The 22,508-nt window shown below is 36.2% G+C and overlaps 1 protein-coding gene across 1 annotated transcript in view; it reads left to right on the top strand.

Annotated features, from left to right (window-relative positions):
* Nucleotides 1-22,508, top strand: part of LOC122520089 — a 43,873-nt gene that overhangs the window by 4,124 nt on the left and 17,241 nt on the right. The window contains exons 2-3 of the mRNA XM_043640033.1: nucleotides 6,767-6,817; nucleotides 15,811-15,897. Coding sequence (XP_043495968.1) covers nucleotides 6,767-6,817; nucleotides 15,811-15,897 — 138 coding nt within the window. The remainder of the gene's footprint in view (nucleotides 1-6,766; nucleotides 6,818-15,810; nucleotides 15,898-22,508) is intronic.

Here is a 22,508-nt window from a genome sequence, read left to right as displayed (position 1 = left end):
CGAATTTATGGCAGACCTTTTTCGTGACATCCGTTTCTTCGGGTTGCTTTTTTGTTTTCCTTTTTTTTTTTACGTATCTCCAGACAATTCCGATCTCGGCACCAAGCACCACAAGCACTGGCACTGGCACCACCATCACCACCACTACCACTAACATTACCATTACCATTACCATTACCATCACCATCACCGACGTGACTTTAACTGCAAAAAAAACCTTCGCCTCTTATGCCGACGTGAAAACAAGAAACAGAGAGAAAGAGAGAGAGAGTAGTAGGCGCCAGTAAAGTAAGAACTCCTTTACGTAACTCGACCGATCGTCGTTTAAAGCGTCGTAAAACGTGAGCGCAGTCCTGTGTTCAGAAGTACACCCAGTGAACAACCCATCCACCCACCTTCTTCGAATCGAATCGACGACTCGTGACGTTGCTTAGTTAGGTATTACCTTCTTTCCCCTACCCCGGTTCTTTATTTTTCTTATAGATTAAATCACTATAAATAAAGTAGGCGCGACAAGTCAAGATTAAGATCTCGAATCTGAGAGTTGTGAGATTAAATCCGCGATGAATTACATTCTCCCGTTAAAAGTTTCGTTTCAAGTTTCTCATTGTCGTTCCTGCGTTAGTCCGTTTTGTAATTAAAAAAAAAAGTTAAAGACTTAACGGGAATCCTTTGAATTCCATCACCACCAACTACTACGAGACACCCTGTTTCTAATAATAGATAAAGAGGCGTTGAAAATTTGTCGCATAAATATGCTGCACCCACGGTCTAATAAAAACCAAAAGTATGTGTATGAATTTCTATTTATTTCGTTACTTCTTTCATTCTTGGAATTGGGATTGGGATTGGGTAGAATAAAAACAACAAGAAGACTTTGATCTTTGTGGAACGAGAACGTTCGTGAGGTAGAGATAGAAGAGGTTAGGTACAGAGAGGGGTCTGGGGGGAGGATGAATTCAGCGTGGAATAGTAAATAGGGGATACTGTATCGCGTGTTTAAAGTAAAGTACTTTTCGTTGCGAATAGAAAGCACGTTTTCTAACCTAACGACAACTACGACGAAGACGAAGAAGAAGAAGAAGAAGAAGAAGAAAACACAACGTACATGTCTGTTCTTCGATGTTGCGTGCGTTCTCCATCGTATCATGAAAGAAAAGGGCAACCGAAAGAAAGAATGAAAGAAGAAGAAGAAGAAGAAGAAGTAGTAGTAGTATAAAAAGAGCGAGGGAGGCGAACGTATATCTCAAAATAGAAACCGGCATATATATCGTCTTCTTCTTCTTTTCTTCTTTTTCTTAAAGAAGAAGAAGAAAAAGAAGAAGGAAGATACGATTTAAACCGAAACAAGATGATGGATCTTAGGCGTTAGATATTGGTGGGTAGCACCACATTAACAGAACAGCAGTAGAAAGCAACACCACATTACAACCAGCAGCAGCAGCAGCAGCAGCAGCAGCAACCTCGGGAAAACGAAAAAAAAAGGAAGATGAGCGATAGGGAGAGAAAACAGAAAGAGAGAGAGAGAGAGAGTGAGTGAGGAGGAGGAGGAGGAGGAGGAGGAGGGAGTGATGCCGGCACGTTCTCTCTCTCTCTCTCTCTCTCTCTGTTCTTACCAATAGCTGCACAATCAGAGTTTATGGGCAGAAGGAAATGAATCTAAAAATAAAGCGTATATTGAGCGAGTTGTGTTCTCTCTCGGTGTAGAGAAAGAACGAAAGTGAGAGAAAGAGAATGAAAAAGAGAGAAAGAGAGTGAGAGAGAGAGGGAGCGGCTGGCGGCTTCGCGCGATGCGACGCGACGGTGAAGGATGGAAGGAGTTAAGGGTGGCGGGGTGAACGAAGGGGGTGAGAGGAAGGGGCAAACTATATAGTATATAGCGACCGACCGGCCGGCCGGCCATTCGAGGTGGGGCCGACGGGGAGGGTGGAAGCGGGGTGTGGGGTGGGGGGAAGGGAGGCACGGCACGGCCCGGCGCCGCTGCGTGTCATTGCTGGCGCCAGCTAATTGTCGAGGCCAGCCGGCATTAGCCGAGGAGCTGACCGAAGCGAGCCGAAGGAAGCCGGTCGGTCTTTCGTGAACACGCGCTCGCGCGCACACATACGACGACGACGACGACGACGACGACGACCGACGTGTGCAAGCGCGGATCGGCCTGCACACCGGCGTCGTGCTTCGGACGTTGCGCTAGTATTCCACAGCTGCTTCACGCCGCCGCCGACAACGTTGCTCTCTCTCTCTCTCTCTGTCGTTGAAATTAAGATATTCCAATTTTACATTCCTCGGTTTATTTATTCCGTTGTTTATGATTGCAATGATATAATAAGAAGAGGTAAAGGAAGAAGTAAACAACGATTTTAAATCGGATCTAACTAATGAAAATTTTTCGTTATGTTATATAGATGTTTTATTCTATTTTTGATTATATTTAGAATCGTCGAAGATAAATGAAAATGATGAGAATAACAATAACAACAACTACAACAGGGGGTAGGTAGTGGTGGTATTTTTGATCGAATCTTTTATCTAACGAATACTATTTGAGTTTTTTTTTTATATTAACAAGGAGGATCTATCTATCTATCTTTTTCTCTCTCTCTCTCTTTATCGTCTTATCTATTCTATTGTTATTGTCATTTTAATTATCTTATTATTTCAGTCTAGACTCGAGGCATCGTCGGAATAGAAATGAATATAGTTCGAATATAGTAGTATCGTAATTAGAATAACGATTAATGCTCGTTTGGCTAAGGTAAACTGCGTTCGCGTTTTACGATGGCGCCTTGTTTTCGTAACATGCGCGTCGATGATACTGATGATTTGAAAGAGGAGGAGAAGGTGGAGGAGGAGGAGGTAAAAAAAGAGGTGGTACTGTTGCTGGTAGTGGAAGAGAATAAGTAGAAAGAGGAAGAAGAAGAAGAAGTAGAAGAAGAGTAAGAAGAAGAGTAAGAAGAAGTAGAAGAAGAAGAAGAAGGAAAGGAGAAAAAGACAAATTCTCCTGCACCGGCGCTTTTATCTTTGTTTTTGCATTCGCCGTGTTATTCGTTGTGTATGCGTTTAGCGCGCGAGGCCGTTAATAATTCACTCCGACGAATCGATTATCATCGAACGACGACGATATCGTTACGCAAACCGTCGCCCGACCCCGTCGTCGTAGACGTCGTCGTAGTAGTCGTCGTCGTCGTCGTAGTCGCCTATGAAATGTGCGTATGTATTTACGTATAACACATACATACATACATACATATATATATATATATATATATATATATATCTTTCTAATCGCGCGCGCGCGCGCGGTACTTTATCTATGTCGCGTCGTTGTCGTGGTTCATTCTTATATTAAGTATAGCAACCGTGGCAGTAGCCTTTGCTTCTTTAATTTCGCGTTCCTCCTTCATTTTTTCCTTCCCCTCCTTTCCACACCCCTTCTCTTTCTCTTTCTCTTTCTCTCTCTATCTCTCTCTCTAGGAAGTTGCGTTCATGTCAAGTTGCGTCACATCGAGCGGACATCAGAGGATATCTTCCCGAGAGTAATCGATAAGATTTCAAACGTATATATGTATATAGATATATATATCTATATATATTTGTCTTGAATTTCAGCGATTAGTAGCATAAATCTTTCGATCGTTCCCAAGTTTGTATTCTGATGATTCGTATATATCGGTAGAATTAAATTCATTCATGTCCTCTCTTTCTCTCCTCTCTCTTTTTCTTTTTCTCATTCTTTTTCTTTCTCGAACGCGATAGCTCGAGGCAGCAACCGGCAACAATCAAGGTCATCGTGTTTTGGCAAACCGGGATAGTATCGGCGGCGCTCTCATGCTCTGACGAGAATTTTAAGTATCCCCTGAGTCAGCGACTTTATTTTAATTGATATGCCACAGCGCACGATATCATATCCAACGAACGTGAGAAATAACGAGAGAGAGAGAGAGAGAGAGACAGAGAGACAGAGACAGAGAGTGGGAGGAGGAGGAAGAAGTGAGAGAGGAAGAGGGAGAAAGCAGGAGAAGGAGCCGCCTTCTCTTCATCTCTTTCTATCTTTCTATCTTTTTGCGTGTGGTCTATTTTCGTCTTACGGATCGGTGATCGAAGCTAAACGAGAAAGAGGAAGAATAAAAAGAAGGAACGTTAATCGTGTTCCGCCATTATGGATAAATCCAGGTGAGCAAGATGGCGCGTCGGAAGATACGCGAGAAACGACCGACCAACCGAACAAGCAAGCAAGCAAGCAAGCATCATCATCCTAACCGGGAACGAATTTCTCTCATCGATAAGGATTTTTTCTTTATTTTTGTTGTTTCTTTCCCCTACTTTTGCATAATACGTTAGGATAGATCCGTTAGTTGTGGGGGACAATCTATAAATACATGCTGACGGGATTCTTGCGGTGGGGTAGGGGGTTTAAAGATGCAAAAGATAAATATATTCATATATTTGCATGAACACTCGAAATAATCATCTTGGTAAATAAAATAAAATACGATGATATATATCGCGTGTCTATATGAGATGTCTGAAAAATATGCCGCCATTTTGAAAAGGCAAACTCGACCGAACAAATAGACCATCATCATCATCATCATCATCATCATCATCATCATCATCAACAACATCAACATCCTCTTCCTCCTCCTCCTTCTCTTCCTCCTCGTCTTATCTTTTCCAAATTCCAACTAGAGATAATCGACTCACGTTTTCTCTTCTATTTTCTTTACTTTTGTTCTCTTCGTGGATAGTAAGAATTACGGCGTAAAAGAAAAAAGAAAAGAGAGAGAAAAATATTTGGTTAAGGAAGGAAGTAAAAAAGGATCGCATTTTTTAGAGACAAAATCACGTTTGATAATAGTAATAAGGAAAGATAAAAAAGAGAGAAAGAGAGGGAGAGAGAGAGAGAGAGAGAGAGAGAGTGGTATCATCTCTTCGACTACGCGTGTGTGTAGGCGCGACGGTAGGTCGGCCATTAAAGCGTTGTTGAAACGACGCCGCCGTCGTCGTAGTCGTCGCCGTCGTCGTAGTCGTCTTCGTCGCCGTCGCCCCCGTTATCGTCTAGGAATTTCGGCGCGAGTAAATGTATACGTAGAGTAAGCGTCTCTTTCGGTCACACACAACAAATAACTCGTGTTTCTCTATCCTTATTCTCAAATATACCTAGCACACACGATCACGTATACATACATATATATTTATAATACATATATATATATATATATAATAATTATAAAATATATTTTTATATAAATTTATATTATTTATTATATATTATATAATTATATTATTTATATTTTATATATATATAATGCATATATGCATTTAACGTAACAATTCGAACAAACGCAAAAAAGATTTATCGTTTACGATAAAATAAATATTATCCTCGGTATGATACGAATCCCAAGGAAAAAGAGGAAGACAAGGGGTGATGCTAGTGGTGGTGGGTGGTTGTTCCGATAGGGGGGGGAGAGGGAGAGATTAGCGGAAGGTGGGTGAATCTTACGATGAAAAGTCGTGGAATGTTTAGGAAAGAGAATATAGGATGGTAATAGAAAACGAAAAACTTGATTTCGCCAGGGATACGGGATTATAGTTTATTTTCGCTTTCGAGTATTGATCAAAGTTATCCAATCGCCATTTTCCCAGTTATTTTTGTCCGAGGCGCGTTCCATCGGATTCTACGAATGGTAACGGTGGCGTCGAGAAGGCGTTTCTATCTATCTTTCTTTCTTTCTTTCTTTCTTTCTTTCTCAAGGGTTACCTTGACGTTTGAGATATTCGCGCTGTTGCCCGTCCGTCCGTCCGTCCGTCCGTCCGTCCGTCCGTTCGTCCATCTATGCTTTCAGAACGAGATACGTAAAAGGACGAAAAACGACATACCGGTTTCACTGGTGCGTGCCAATAATAGAACTCCACCGCTTTTGGACTGGGACTTCTAACGGAGCGCCGTTTCTCGAGATATTTCGTATCGCCGGCAATGCCATCGAGATGAGATGAGAAGAGAAGAGAGGCCTCCTCATCCAAGCAAACCAGCCCACTACCATGGTCCTTGAGTCCATTTCTTCATCTACTTCTACTTCTACTTCTTCTTCTTCTTCTTCTGCTTCTTCTTTTTTTCTTTCTTTATTTTTGTCTTTTTCTAGCCAAGTCTGTTCATAATTTACCAAAGATTTCCCCCCCCTCCCCCAACTCGAATCTTAAACGGATCGTTAAAAAAAAAGCATGTATATATATATATATATTATATAGTCTAGTTTAAAATTTTTCTACGATTTCTCTCTTCGAAGAATTTTAATTTAAATCCGTGTATTTTGTATTTGATATTTTTCTTTTTATCTTCTTTTTTTTTGTCCTTCAATCGCTTACAAACCAAAAATCTTTGTAATTTTTATTATTTAATCCGAAGAAATTATTTCACGCGAACAAAAAGTTTGACGAAATATTAATAGACATTCGAAAAGTTGTAGATAAAATTGTATTTATCTTTCTAATGGGACTTTTGAACGAAGTTAAAAAAAAATATATATAGCGTTAGTTAACCTTAAAAGCTCAATTTCTTACCAGTTTTCAATTTAAATTTCAATGCCCCCTCCCCCTACTTTCCCTCGTATACGTGGTGGTGGTAAAGGCCTTGAAGAGATTAAACCTACGCGCATGTGTATATATATATATAAATGTATTTTGTTTAGAGTATTTGTATTTGTTTGAATAAACTATCGAAGTATTTACGGTAGTCAGATTATAATATTTGTATATTTTGTTACAGAGTCGCCGCCACCCCCCTACTGCCTTATCGCAGACAGGCTGAGACCAGAAGGTAAGAACTTTCTTCTCTTATTATTCCTTTTGTTTCTTCTTTCATCTTACTTTAACAGTGTCGTCTTCCTTCTCGCTGAGATACCAGCGATAACTCATGTTTATTGCTCGCAAACGTCTACTAGCAAGGTTGGTTTGCTGGTTGGTTGGTTGGTTGGTTGGTTTGCTGGTTGGTCGGTTAGATGGTTGGTTAGTTGGTTGGTCCTCTATACGCGTGCGCTACGCGTGTCACGTTTCACGACCTAGCCCAAAGCAAGCTTAGAAAATAATCTTTTACGATAAGCGTATCGAAATATACACGGTTAAAGTTGTCTGTCTGTGTGTGTGTCTGTTGTACGTATTTGTGCGCGTAGTATGAATTTTTTCTCTTCGACAGCAAAAATATAAAAATAGAACGAACTAAAATATGACAACGATGATGATGATGCTACGTGGTATTGGAAGGACAGGAATAAACCAACCAATTAAAATCATTTTTTTATCGTATTTTATATTAATCATTTTTATATATATATATATATATGTATATTTTGTTTTTTTTATTTGTATTATTATTCGCGTAACTGGTAGCGAAGATACGAGATTCGATTACGATCTTTCCCAGAGCACATTAGTTTATCTTTTTATTCTCTTATCTTGAATTATATCTATAATTGCGAACTTATATGAACACGATCGACGACGCGACACATTCGTTTTGATAACCGAATATGCGACTAGATCTCGATTTACCGGTTCGCTTTTTTATCGACATCTGGTTATAAACAATATATATATGTATATATATATGTGTGTGTGTGTGTGTGTCTTACTATTAGATATTTATATATTATTTTAGATTAAAAAAACAAAAAGCAGACACGAAAGACAACATTATTTTGCATACAATAATCGTGTTTGAACTATTTCAATTAATTTATGTCATTCTAATCACGTTTGTTAATCAAGATTCTACTGTACACGACCATTAGAAGGGGTTTTTTTTTCATCTATCATTTATTTAGGTTCGTAAAAGATATATTAACGAGAATCAAATAGGGGTGGTAATATAATTAATGAAAATTTATGAAATATTTACTATTTTGTCGTGATTTATTTTTTAATATTCAATTAATCGAGATATACCATAGGGGTGTGTGTGTGTGTGAGAGAGTGTTTGTTTGTTTGTTTGTTTGTATGGGGTGGTACTTATATATGTTTGTACAAGACCAAGCATGAATCACATTGATTTTCTTGCTGCGTCAAATTCGTGTCTGTAAATCGATCATCTTGTTGATTGCGACGGGGAACGTATTGCTATGGATTTCAAAGGATATCATCGTTTCAGTGGTCGATATAATCCTCTCGCGTGCAAACCATCATCTCGTACGATCGGACGAGTCATTTTCGCACACGCGAGAAGATTCACCCGATAGAAACGGAGTTCGTACTATTATTATTATTATTATTGTTATTAATTTAATATTTTTTGAAACAAAAAATTTTCTTTTAATCGTTACATCTTATACGAAATATTATAACGAACAAATGTAATTTTGTCCTCGTTATATTATTAACGTACAATACAAATGGGATTATTGTTTTGATTTTTAAAATGTTAATTGCATTTGATCATTGTTTTCGTTATTATATATTATTAATTATTAGTAGATGTACATAAATTTATAATCGTATTACTTTATCGTAAATTAAACACAACAACCAACCACATTTTGTTTGTCGTATACAGGGTGTTTTATAAATCTCGATAAATATATAATAAATTATTCTTGTTCTAATTGATTATGTTAAATTGACAAAATCAATGAAAAATACGATGCGAATATCCGCGTACACAATGAAAGACAGTTTTGAACAGGTTCAATTTGCTGACTGACGATATTAAATAAATACACGTTCGTTAAGGAATATCGTCCTTGTATTCTTTATTTGTACAATGTTCGCAACAGTTTTGACTGCTTCGATCTTGACGTTTCCCCCTTTTTCTATCTTCTTTCGTGCTCGATCCTAAACTGGTTTTCTCACGATCAATGTGGGAACACACGTGTGTGTAATACTTTTTATACATATATCTACACACACACATACTTAAAATCACCATATATATACGTATACAATACTTATTCGTTCGTGAAGATGGATACTAGTTGACACGATCAACTATCTCGATAGGTTTCATTTATATATTAATATATATATATGTGTATATGTATATGTATAAAACATAAAACTTATTTGAAGAAAATGAACTTGCGTAATAATATTCGGCACGACAATGCTCTTTGCTTTCGTTAACCTGTCCATCAAACTATTCCGTTCGTAGAATAAGTTATTTCGAACGTGCAACCGGACTCCGATCATTCACGACTATTTATACAAAGGAATTCGATACGAAAGTAGGTATATACGGGGAGACAACTACTGACGTATTTGTACATGTATATATCTATCTATGTATGTATGTATGTACGAACCAACACGTGTAGGTATTCGCATAAATGCATATCAAATGTTTAATGATTATTTTCCTTCCCAATATTTCAATACGATATTTTCATCATATTTCTGTTATATTCAGAAAATATAATAATAATTAAAATTATTTTGTAATACATAAATTACATCCACAAAATGTGTCTACAATAATAATAATATATAGTTATAATAATAAAATATATAGATGATGATGATAATAATAATAATTTGAAAATATGATATTTTAATCATATTATATTATTCTGTTATATTGAGAAAATATAATAATAATTAAAATTATTTTGTAATACACAAATTACATCTACAATGTGTCTACAATAATAATAATTTGGAAAAGAAATGTTACGTTTGTCTACAAAGATGAAGTTCTTTTAATCTCTGACATACGTGGTAAATACATACATACACATACATACATACATACATACATATGTATACACTTTCGTGCCAAGCTCTCATCGTGACGAAATAATAGCGCCTGCAGTTAGGCGTTCTTCGACATCTGTATATATATATATACATACAAGAATGATACATGTATATTGGACAGCTCGTATATATTTTAATGTGTGGTATGTGCATGTATATAATATGTGTATAGAAAGAGAAAGAGATATAAAGAGGGAGAAGTACTTACCTTCGTGGTTCTATAGCCTGAGGTCAATATCTCTCGTCGATAGGACGTAGCAAAGCTTACGTTTATGTAAGAACTATCTGACAATGATCCAAAGCTGACGTTTAATGCGTCATTTTGTATTCGATGATATAAGTATTTTATATACAATAATAATAATATAAATATATATATAGGATTAGGGAAAAAGTTTCTATTCGTATCTTCAAAATAAATACTTATATACGCCCGTAAGAAGTTATACTTCTTTGCCGTACCAAAACGAACATAACCTCAATAACCTCAAAAATAACTTCAAAAATAACTTCAAAAAGAAACTTCGAAGAAAAAAAATAACTTAAAAAAAAAACTGGTCTGTGTACTTATGTACGCACGTAAGAAGTTATACTTCTTTGCCGTACCAAAACGAACATAACCTCAATAACCTCAAAAATAACTTCAAAAAAAACTTCAAAGAAAAAAAATAACTTAAAAAAATAAATAATTATTATTATATATATAGATAAGAAAAAAAAAAAAAAGAAAAAGAAAATATCAAAATATAGATATCAGTCCACACTAAATATAAGAAAGATATTTCGAATTACTTCACGCGTCAACAGCCATGGCGCGGTTACAGCATTAGTTCTCGCTTCGATCATTTAAGTAAAGCAGCGCTGAGTTCGATTAGTATTTGGATGGGTGACCCGCTTGAGAAAAAAGGGGGGGAAGAAGAAAAGAAGACAACTTCATGCCGTATACTTGAAATCGCTTTGCCGCGCGTCGTAAATACCGACAAACTTCATGGTGTCGTTTTTCCAGACGCTCGGAACAAAATCACTCCCCATTACATTTTCCCCAACGCGCCAAAAGAAGTATAACTTCAAAAACAAATGTTGTTCGTATTATTTATAGTCTCATTTTATAATCAATTTTTAATCGTACTATGTACTTTTTTTGTTGAAACTAACTCAATTATTGTCGGATTAAATTAATATCGTCAAAGTTATGCAATGTTGTAGTAGTGTCATTTATCGTAAAAATACGAACAAACTTTTTCCCCAATATATGTGTGTGTGTGTGTACTATCAATAGTTTGCAAGAATGTGTAGGAGTGTATGTGAATAAGTTATTCGTTGGTAGAATTGGATAGTTCGATAGTAAAAGTTTTATTTCTTTTTTTTCTATTCTTTTCTTTTCTTTTCTTTTGAAGAACACTTTTCGTCGAAGAGAATTCTTTTTAACGACAAAACTCTGTTCTCTCTCTCTCTCTCTCTCTTTCTCTCTTTCTTTCTTTTTCTTTTCCTTTGAGAAAAGTGGATAGAGAAAAGTAGGGGGAGATGAAAAGGACACTTTAGCCACGAACGGGCCACTTGTTGCCGCTCGAGTGCTCCTCACCGGGATGAATTTCAATCTGCTCTCCCGTCGGTTCGTTCCAACCTATATAGAAAACTCTCCCCTTTAAAATTCGATCGTATTCTAACTATAATATCGTGTATTTTTAACATTTAAAAAGAAAATATATTTCGAGTCAAAAAAAAAAAATATTTCTAGTTTTAATATAAAATTATAATAAAATTATAATAATAAAATATTTCTAGTTTTAATATAAAATTATAATAATAAAAAGTATAGTTCTAGTTTTAAAATCTTAACTTATATAAAATAAAAAGAAAAAAAAGAATCCAATACAGCTTTAATATCATACGTTACGATCAATAAAATGATTCGTTTCATATACAATAATTAATTTTGTTCGTTTCTTTATGAAATAAAAAAGGAAACATAAACGAGTAATTTTTGATTAAGAAAGAAAAAAAAGTAGAATAAAGTGGTATGATTTTGTAAATTTGTGCAAAGTGGTAGAAAAAGGGATGATAACAGACAAACCGAATAATAAACAATAAACATTGTTTGGTTTCGTTGGTCATCGAGAACATGCGAATATTGCGCAAATTTCAAATAAATCGTCGGACGAAGGACACGTTGTAAACCTCCGTCGTCGTGTTCACCGAAAGAGAGTGTATAGTATTCAGTTCTCATGTGCACGGTGCATAATAATACATAAAGCAAACAGTGTATGTCCCTTTCGAACGTAACAAGTTGCGAGGACAAATCTTGGGAGTATCGTGTGTCGCATCTAAGTTTTCTATTTCCCTTGCATTTTAACCCTCTTTTCCCCTTCCTCCCCGCTTAGTTTTCATTATCAATTCCATATAAAATTCAAAATATTCGTAGAAATGATTTTCGATCAAATTTAATATCCAAAATTGTACTTTCGTGATCATAGAAAAAAAAAATAAAATAATAAAACATAAGAAAAGAGAGAGAAAAAAAAAAGATGAAATTATGGTGGACGCCTGTTGCCCCCATTCCTTCGTCCTTGGCATTCTCGCATACACACACACACACACATACACAAAGACATTTATTACTATTCACTATCATCTTCTTTCATCTACCACTACACACATATTTAGAAGGAAGTTAGAAACACGCATTCTCTCTCTCTCTCTCTCTCTCTTCTCCGAATCTTTCTCATTCACGTTTTCATTCTTTTTTTATTTTGAGGGACGATCGGCGGGAGTGGCACCGGCACCGGCACCGGCACCGGCACCACTCGCATTCCATTGACTCATGTTAGAATGAAAAAGATCAACATAGCGGCATAGTTTTCTTCGTAGTCCCTTCCTTCCCCCTATTTTCGATGGTTTTGTGAACAACAGTAAAGATTACATCTATATACGAATTTAGAATAGAAAAAGAAAAATGGGGGTTCAATATAAAAATGTTGGAAACCAAAATGAAGGATCATGGATTCTTTCTCTCTCTTTTCCCCATATTATTGTACTCTACTCTTTTTACTTTACCATCACCATGAGATGAGACAGGGGGGAATGGGGGTTGTATAAACATGATTAAAAAAGAAAGATCACGATTTCTTTTTCTCTTCGATATTTTTCTATCTTCTTTCCTTCCTTCCTATTTTTCCTACTTTTCTTACCCTCCCACCACCACCACCACTAAGAGGTGTGACGAGGTTAGGGGGGATGTACACAATCATCGTGCAAATATTAGTCCGACGATAAGAAACAAATTGACACGTAAACTTGGGCTCCTGCGTTCTGCGGTAACAACGCAGACGTTTTGATCGCGCACAAACATCGTTCGAATTTTTTCTCACCGACTCTAAGAAAAGAGAAAAAGAGATAGAAGAGAGATAGAAGAGAGAGAGAGAGAGAGAGAGAGAGTACTTATGGTTGCTTGTTTACTTGCTTTGCATGCTTGAGTATAGATGTGTGTTCTTTTAAGAGATAAAAAAAAAGGAAAGATTTTTCGTGTTCCGATGACAATCATTTCTTCTTCTTCTTTTCTATCTTTTTGTTCACTCATGTCAGATCAGAAAAGAGAAAAGAGAGATAGTTGTGTTTAACCATCAGAAATTATCATCCTCGAAACTAAAGAAGAAGAAGAAGAAGAAGAAGAAGAAGAAGAAGAAGCAGGTATCGTTTAGTATAGTTTCTCGGTGTCCTTCGAAGTAAAATAAGTAAAACAATAAAAAGAAAAAATAAGAAGAGAAATACCCTTCGTTCCTGTGGAATGCCGTCTTATGTTAGTTGCGTTCGGGGTCCATCGTTCTTCTTTACCAGAGCAACCTTTTAAGATACTCTTTCGGGTTTCGGCAAACAGGAAACGCTTAAACCCCTCCTTGCTAGAAGAATTCGGTCAAGTATTCAAGTATCTTATGTCTCTCTCTCTTTTTCTGAGTGTGTGTGTGTCTCTGCGTCTGTGTGTGTGTTTCTCTTAAGTGTTCTCTTTTCGAGATCAATGAATTTCAATCTTTCGCATCGATTTTGTTAGATTATCATTCATTTATCGATACAAAAGTATCCAATTTATCCAAGAATTTTCCTTTTTTCTTTTCTCTACAAATATTTTTGTCCTTCGTTCTTTCGAGATTTATTCTAAAACGATTGCACACAGTTTTTGGGATAAGATTCGCATTATTATTATTATTATTATTGTTAATTTACTTTTCGTTTGTTTTTTCTTCTTCTCATACAAGTGTCAAATCGTGATGGGTGGGTGGTTGATTGGTTGGTTGTTTATCAAATAGTTTCTTACTTTATTTATTTATTTGTTTGTTTTCCTTTACATTTGTCTCGTTGAATTTCTTTCCAATTTTTTATTTTCTTTTTTCTTTTTTCTTTTTTCTTTTTCCTTCTTTTAAGTTTTTCGTCGCAGGACAAAATTAGAAAACCGCGAACGGCAATCGCGCTTTGTCAGGAACGAAATTAGATCCTCCTCGTGTTCCTCGGGACAACTTCTCTCTCTCTCTCTCTCTCTCTCCCTCTCCCTCTCTCTATCTTTTTAAAGAAATAAATTAGACGTCTCGAGCGAGGGAAAGAGAGAAAGAGAGAATCATTATTTCGGTGGATTCTGTCAGCTCTTTTGTGACGACGACGAAGACGACGAAGACGGCGCCGTAGAGAATTTCCACGCGAAGTACACACCGATGAATCATCCGGACGATATGCTCAGCACGATTTTCCCTTCTCTACGGTTTCCCCCCTCCTTCATCTTCCTTCTATCCCTCTCTCTGTTTCTGCCTGTCTGTTTGTCTGTCTCTCTCTCTCTGTTTCTGTCTGTCTGTCTGTCTGCCTCTCTCTCTGTTCTGTCTGCCTGTCTGTCTGTCTCTCTCTCTCTGTTTCTGTCTGCCTGTCTGTCTGTCTCTCTCTCTCTGTTTCTGTCTGCCTGTCTGTCTGTCTCTCTCTCTCTCTCTGTTTCTGTCTGCCTGTCTGTCTGTCTGTCTCTCTCTCTTTGTTTCTGTCTGTCTGTCTATCTCTCTCTCTCTCTCTCTCTGTTTCTGTCTGCCTGTCTTTCTCTCTCTCTCTCTGTTTCTGTCTGCCTGTCTTTCTCTCTCTCTCTCTGTTTCTGTCTGTCTGTCTCTCTCTCTTTCTCTGTCTGTCTGTCTCTCTCTCTGTTTCTCTTTATCTGTCTCTCTCTCTCTTTCTCTCTCTGTTTCTCTTTGTCTGTCTCTCTCTCTTTCTATCTCTTTTTCTGTCTGTATGTCTGTCTGTCTCTTTCTATATCTCACCCTCTTTCAAAATCCGCGAGATTAATCGTCCACGATCGTGAACTCGAACGTAAATCGTCGTTGGGACTTCTTTATGTATCGAGAATTCTCTTCTAATACTACTACTACTATTTCTTATTCTTCTTCTTCTTCTTTTTCTATTTCTACTTCTTCGGCTAAATGCTACACAGTTGTTGCAATAAATTTCGCAATAATTAAAACAATGATTTATCTATGAATTATATGGTACCATTTTTTAGACGAGTATTTTCTTTTTTTTTTTAAACGTGTATATCATACGTACTACGCTTTTGTACAAGGTCATTTTATTATTATTTGCTTTTTTTACACGTCGATATTTTTCTTTTAATATTGTTATCTAACGATCGGTGACAAATGTTTCGTTTTTCATTGAAAATGTATTAATTTGTTTTTGGGTTTGTTTTTCGGAATAACGATTATTTCATTATGTCATATTTTTATATACATCAACGACAATTGGTAGACTTTTTTGGTCATTATTTGCAAGCACGTTAACGTGTTAATTATTTTATTATTATTATTATTCATTTGGAAAATATTGAAACACGTACACTTAGGTACGTATAAATAAATTCGTTAGGGTTGCGTACGGTTTTGGGTTAGTCGAGAAAAGTGCGAGTAATGAGAGGAGGGGGAGAAGCAGAAGTAGGAGGAGGAGGAGTGTCGCGTAAAAGTGTTAGCAAATAGTATAATAAAACAAATGACGCGTTGGAGGGAAAGAAAAGAAGTTTCTCTTTCTAAAAAGGGGTTGTCCGTTTATTTTCAGATCGTGCGCCCAGCGAAGGGGATCAACGTCGGTGCAAAAGCAGCACGCCCCTACCACTTCCCGGCTCTCTTACCACCAACGGAGAAGGTAACTATCTTTTAAATATTCAATTCTTCCATTTTTCTATAGATCATTTCTGCTCCCCAATTCGACGCATATTCCTAATTCATATTATTCTTTTTTTTTTTATTTTAAACTCATAATAAATATTTAATCTATCATCCATATCATGTTTCCACATCATTTTATTAGGATGAACGAAAAGTTCGTGCGTTTTCTTTTTCTTTTTTATTAATATTCCCAAAGTAAACTTTACAAAAAGAAAAACAAAAGAAAACAATCTCCGTTATGCAGTTTCATAGTAAAAGTTTCGACACGATGAACGCATTCTAATCATTATTTTTAATTGTTATCGATTATTATTACTCTTGTTCGATATTTGGTGTTACTATATTTTTTTTTTTTTTTTTTAATTGAATTTAATAATTAAAATAAATGAATAGTGGACGTGTTACGATTATTTTTTTCATCGTAACGGTTGTTCCGAGTATGGTTTATTAGGTCTACGCCATTGGTTTGGTTGGTATCAATGGTTACGCCTATATATCCACGTGGCTAACCTTGAACGTCGCCACGAGAACGATTTCTTCTCTTCGTCTTCGTCTTCGCCTTGCGTTTTTCACTTCCGCGTCCTACAATCGAGATCCTCTACCAGTGAATTCGCCAACAGGTTCTTCCATCTTTCTTTCTCTTCTTCTTTATTTCTTTCTTTTTCTTTTTTGGTTTCGTTTTCGTTTTTCTGTTTTTTCTTTTAATTTTTAATTTTTTTTCTTGGAAAAGCTAAAACAAAGGGAAAAAATTTATAGTTCCGACCCAGTGAGATTGGAAAGTTTTTAGACATTTTTTTTCTACTTTGTCATCCTTTTTTTTTTCTACACGATACTTTCCACGAATCTATCATATGATTTTTTTTTTTAGATAAATTTCTAAAATTTACACGTATCGTAATATTATTATCGTTCAGTAAAGTTTCTTATTTTTTAATTTATTCAAACCCAGCATAAGCGAGAGGAAAATTGTAAATAGTTCGAATTTTTCTTCTATCTACCTTTTCGTTCTTATTTTTTCCTTTTTTTTTGTATTTTTTGTTTTTGTTTTTTTCTTTTCCATCCACTTAATCTTTTTTCTTCATCTTGGAAGAAATTTTCTCGACGTGGACGTTCCACGAGGCTGACGCGCTTGCTTTGCAGGTTTTCACGCATGACGCACCGCGTGGTACGTGAACTTTTCTTTTCGTTTTTCGGCTCGTTCCTTCGTTCCTACGTTCTTTCGTTCGTTCCTTCCTTCCTTCCTTCCTTCGTTCCTTCGTTCGTTCTCCTCATCGTTCGCTTCGCGGAACTCTCGAAACGTTTTTGGCCCTGGCTACAAAACGAGATCAATCTTTTTTTTCCCGTTCTCTCTTTCTCTTATCTGTCTTATTCTGATTCTTTGACAAACATTTCTCTTCTTTTTCTTTCGTACTCTTTTTCTATTCGATGTTTTACGTGAATTTGGGACAAGGTCGAGAAATATTCTTAATGAGATGAATTTTTGGGGGATTTTTCATACTATAGTAAAAAATAATTTGAACGGACGGGAGTTTAGCCACTATTGGATTATCTAGTTCCTTTTAAGTCACTAAAATCAAACAACTTGGTGACGATTAGTAATAACATGAATAACTTATTTATAAAAATGATGTGTTTGTTAATAGAAAAATAATTGGATTAAACAAACAAAGACAGTATAAAATAAAAGGAATGAATTAATATTTAGTATAAAAAATAACCTTACAATTATAAAAATTATAGGTTAGAATTTGAAAGTAATATTACTTCGTGTTCGTATATTGATCGTATACGATCCTTGATGTATATCGTTCGATATTAAGCACGTTGGATGTCATGAAACGACTAGAAAAAGAAGAAGGAAAATAATACTAATAAGAAGAAGAAGAAGAAGAAGAAGATGATGACGAAGACGAGTCCCTAGAAACGTTTACGAGCTGAGATTTCCTCCTCGTGGCATCATCGAGAGAAGGATGAAGAGGAGGAGGAGGAGGAGGAGGAGGAGGAGGAGGAGGAGGAGGAGAAGAAGGAGGCCTTTGCTTGCTTTTACTATCTGCCTTTGCCAATGCAAAGGCCACTGCTCTAACGACGTCAGGCATTCCCAAGCCGGCAGCAAATTGCGTCCGTGCCGAAGTATTCTTCATGAATGCCGAGGAACGAACGAACGAACGAACGAAACGAAACGAAACGAAACGAAACGAACGAGATGAGAAAGAGATTGACCGAGCCACTCGTCGAACTCTTTTCCTCCAACTTGACCACGCACTCGAATCACTTTTTCCATTTCAAATTTCGTTCTTTCTCGAAAATTTCCAAATCTATCGTAAGATCCTAAATAAAAACTATCGTTGTTTTCTTTTCCTACGATATTATATTTTCATACGAAATAATATTAATAATAACGAACAAATTATTTGCGTTTAATCGTTCTGAATATAATAATTACGTGCAATTAATTACGATCGTTTCAAAAACTTGACCGTATTATTCGTAATACCGTACAAGTATCGCAATTTTTTTATTCTATCAAAAGATTTCAAATAATATTATCCATGCGTCTATATTCATTCGAATACTAGGACTAGTTCAAAAAAAAAAAAGAATACACTAGAAATTGTCTTCAACGTAGCACAATATTTACGTTATAATTTTAACAAATAAAAAAATAAAAAGAGAGAGAAATTAACATAACTTTCGTAATAATACTCGAAAATAAAAAGAAAAATAAAGCAAAAATAGCCAAAGAAAAAAAAAACCCATACAAATCAAGGATCATCTTTAAGCGGATTAAGTTAAAACGAAAAAGGAATAATATATTATACAAAGTACATAACAATAAAAATATATTCTATAAAGTAGCTAAACATTCGGTGAATCTTTTCTTTTCGAGGGTACGGGGGTTAGGGGGGGCAGAGTTAAAACCTTCGAAAAGCTGTCATATTGAAAAAGGGAACTACGAGGAGAGAGAGAGAGAGAGAGAGATGAAAGATAGGAAAGTAAAGAGAAGAAAAGAAAAGGAAAAAAAAAAAGAAAAAGGCGAGAGGAAGGAAAGCCGGCTCCCGGGATGCAGGTTTGAGAATGGCACGATAGGTCGACGAAGGTGGGTGGCATTCGGCGCGACTGTTTGAGGGAACAGGGGGACCCCTGGCGCCAGACAGCTGCCGCGTGTCTCGACCTCGCTTCGCTCTCCTTTCCTCTTTCTCCTCAACTCCTGTCTCTCGTCTCGCCACTACCCTCTCTTTCTTTCTCACTCTCTTCTTACTCACCACACTCTCTCTCTCTTTCTCTTTTTCCCTATACACTCATACACTCACCCAATCTCTCGCATCCTTTCTCTCTTTCACTTACCTTTCTCACTCTCTCTCTCATATACTCACTCACTCTCTCTCTCTCTCTCTCTCTATTTCTTTCTCTTTTCTATACACTCATACACTCACTCAATTTCTCTCATCCTTTCTATCTTTCTCTTACCTTTCTTACTCTCTCATAACACTCGTTTTCTCTCTCTCTCTCTCTTACTGTTTCATACATTCATATACTTACTTACTTACTTACTTACTTACTTTCTCTCTCTATTTCTGTGTTTCTACGTTAAACACGCATACACGTAATACTACCATACGTGTTCAACTCGGCTTGCTATTTTATTGATTTATTTTGGCTCTACCTTTCTCTCTCTCTCTCTATGTTTTTCTCTTTTTCATTACCTGCCTTGCTTCCTTCCTTCGAAGCAAACGATCGATCGATAGACGATGCTTTAATCTCTTTCTCTCTTTAATCCTCGACATAGTTTAATTATTATAAGCTTATAGAAATTGAAGCACGATATATAAGTATCCTGTCTGCCAGACGTAGTAGAATGATTAATCAGAGATAATCTCAGGAATAAATCGCACCGATCATTTATTCAGTAACATCTATTTATCTATCTATCTATCTATCTATCTATCTATCTATCTATCTCTTTTCTATCGTGATCTCTATCTCTATCCTTTTTCTATCTGTCGTACCAACCTACTCGTCGTCGTCAGCATATTGGCCAATATCTTCCTTTTCGACGTGGGTCGTCATCCTCATCGGTTTGCTGAGGATTCAATTCCGTCATTTCATTTTTTTTTCTCAATCTCTTCTCTCTTATTCTTATTCTCTTTTTCTTTTTCTTTCCCTTTCTTTCTATCCATTTCTATCCATTCCGCAAATGAATTACGCGAAGAACGTGACATTAAATATGTAGATATTATAACACAACATACACACGCGTATGTATAATTCATACACATTGCGTATTCGCATAAATGATTTTAACCAATGCACGTATGTAATACGTATATATTTAACTTACTTATTTTAAAAGTTAACTTATTAGTAGAATATTAATAAAGATCTATTTATATATATATAAGGTAGTAAGAACCGTGAGAAACTGATAGAAAGTTTTCAATCAAATTTTCTTTCAAAGACCCTTGAAATCTCTTGGAAACAAATGAATAGGATTATGTCTCTGAAAACACCCACGTACTCTTCTCTCTCTCCTGTTGCTTCGCAACAGGTTGTCTTCTCTCTCTCTCTCTCTCTCTTTTCTCTTCCTTTCACAAGATCCGGACACCCTCAAGTCAGAATGGCAGACTCATTACATCTTTTTTCTTTTTTATTTTCTTCTTCTTCTTCTTCTTTTTCTTCTTCTTTTTCCAACAACATTTCTGTGCATATACACACACACATGCATACATACATATACGTATACCCATAAACATCTTTCTCTCTTTCATTCAACAGGCGGTCAAATCCGATATCTTTGACTTTCTCCACAAGTTTACCCAATACATATCTCGAAATCTATCATGGAAGAAATTTCACATCCTACTAATGATCGTGTTATCGCATAAACGATTTGCAAAAAGTGAGACAATTTAAACTAACAAGTGCATTATGACATTCGATATTTCTCTCTCTTTCTATCTTTTTCTTACGTGCACACACATACACACGTACAAACAAAAACACGGTCTTTTTCTCGACGAGTTATCCACGCAAGAAGGTCAAGGTCGTCCTGGAGAAGTTCGATCGAAGTCCTTAAAGGGGAGATATCTCTCTTCCTTCCTTCCTTCCTTCCTTCCTTCCGCAAGGAAGAAACAACTTCCGCAATTTCGTTTCAAACTGTCGATGATCTCAGATCTCATGCCGTAACTAAAACCTAATTGCCTTGCGCAACGGCATCTTCTTTATTTTTATCATTTTCTCTATTATTCGTTTAACGAGTACATAATCCTTTATGATTCATTCGAATCTACTGTTAATTTGCCGATCTTTCGATTATCGGCTCGATAAGTCACGTTTTTTTTCCTTTTATTTTCCTCGAAATCAAAGAATCGCTTTTACGTCAGCCGCCATAACCTACTTCGTTTCTCCGTGAAAATAGACAATGTTTCTAAGATACAGACGTGATCGTAACGTGCACGTAGTTACGTTCACTCTCGCTTGATACGTTCTCATATATTGATAGAGAAGAACGACGGCGTGTTGTAAAAAGATGATGATGATGATGAAGAGGAGGAGAAAGAAGAAGAAGAAGAAGAAGAAGAGGAAGGCATGAAATCGAATTGGATCAGGCCACTTGAGAAGAAGCCGGAATGAAATCGCGGCGCGAATAAGCCTCTTAATAAAATGAACGAATTGATTGCTCGAACGACTACGACGACGACGCTACGACGACGACGACGTCGTTTTAGCCATCTTCTTTCTGCTCCCGTACCTATTCAATTTCTTTCTCTCTTGAGAGAGAGAGAGAGAAAGAGAGAGTTTAGGTCGACGGCCTCGATCTTTCGATCGAAGCGAAAATAGATCCAGAAGTGGTACTCTTCGTTTAACTATATATCATCGTTACGTACTTTTACGCAGTCGGTAAAGATGAAAAACTAATCTCTCACGGAGGAACTCTAATCTTATTCGCTTGCTTGTCGTTCTAAAATCGCACACTCGTTTCTCTCTCTCTCTCTCTCTCTCTCTTTCTCTTTCTCATGCAATACATTACTAACTCGTGTTTATTCTATTCATTTAAGTTAGTAGACCAATTCGATAATAGAATTTGTTATCTCTTTCTTGATTGTAAATTTATATCTATGACATACGTGCTGCTTTGATAAAAAGAAAAAAAGAAAAAGGAAGAAAATAAGCATTATTAATATATAATTATATAAATTGTGATTTATTTAATCAAATAATTTCCTTAGAATATCTCGATTGGTTTCTTATTAAAGAGCGTACAACACTAGTTTATAAGAAAAAAAAAGAACGAAACGATCGCTAATAGATGCAACTAAATTTTCTTATTCCTTGAAACTTTCTTCTTTTTTTTTTTCACCGACAATACATGTGTCTCACACACACGCGCGCGCGCACACACACACACACATCATACAGTCTTATAAAATTATTCACGAATATTATTATCTCGTGGCAGATCGATTTATTTAGTCTTTTTCTTTGTTTATTATTTTTATCAAAGCGAGTTTGTATTACTCGATAAGAAGAAACACAGGCGTGTGTTTAATCGATACCCGTGTATAATTTGGCGAATATATTATTTTGATT

The sequence above is a fragment of the Polistes fuscatus genome, unplaced genomic scaffold (assembly GCF_010416935.1).
Source record: "Polistes fuscatus isolate 324 unplaced genomic scaffold, CU_Pfus_HIC Scaffold3, whole genome shotgun sequence".
Lineage (NCBI taxonomy): Eukaryota > Metazoa > Arthropoda > Insecta > Hymenoptera > Vespidae > Polistes > Polistes fuscatus.
The sequence above is the reverse complement of the archived record's forward strand: the minus strand, read 5'-3'. Positions and strand labels throughout refer to the sequence as shown.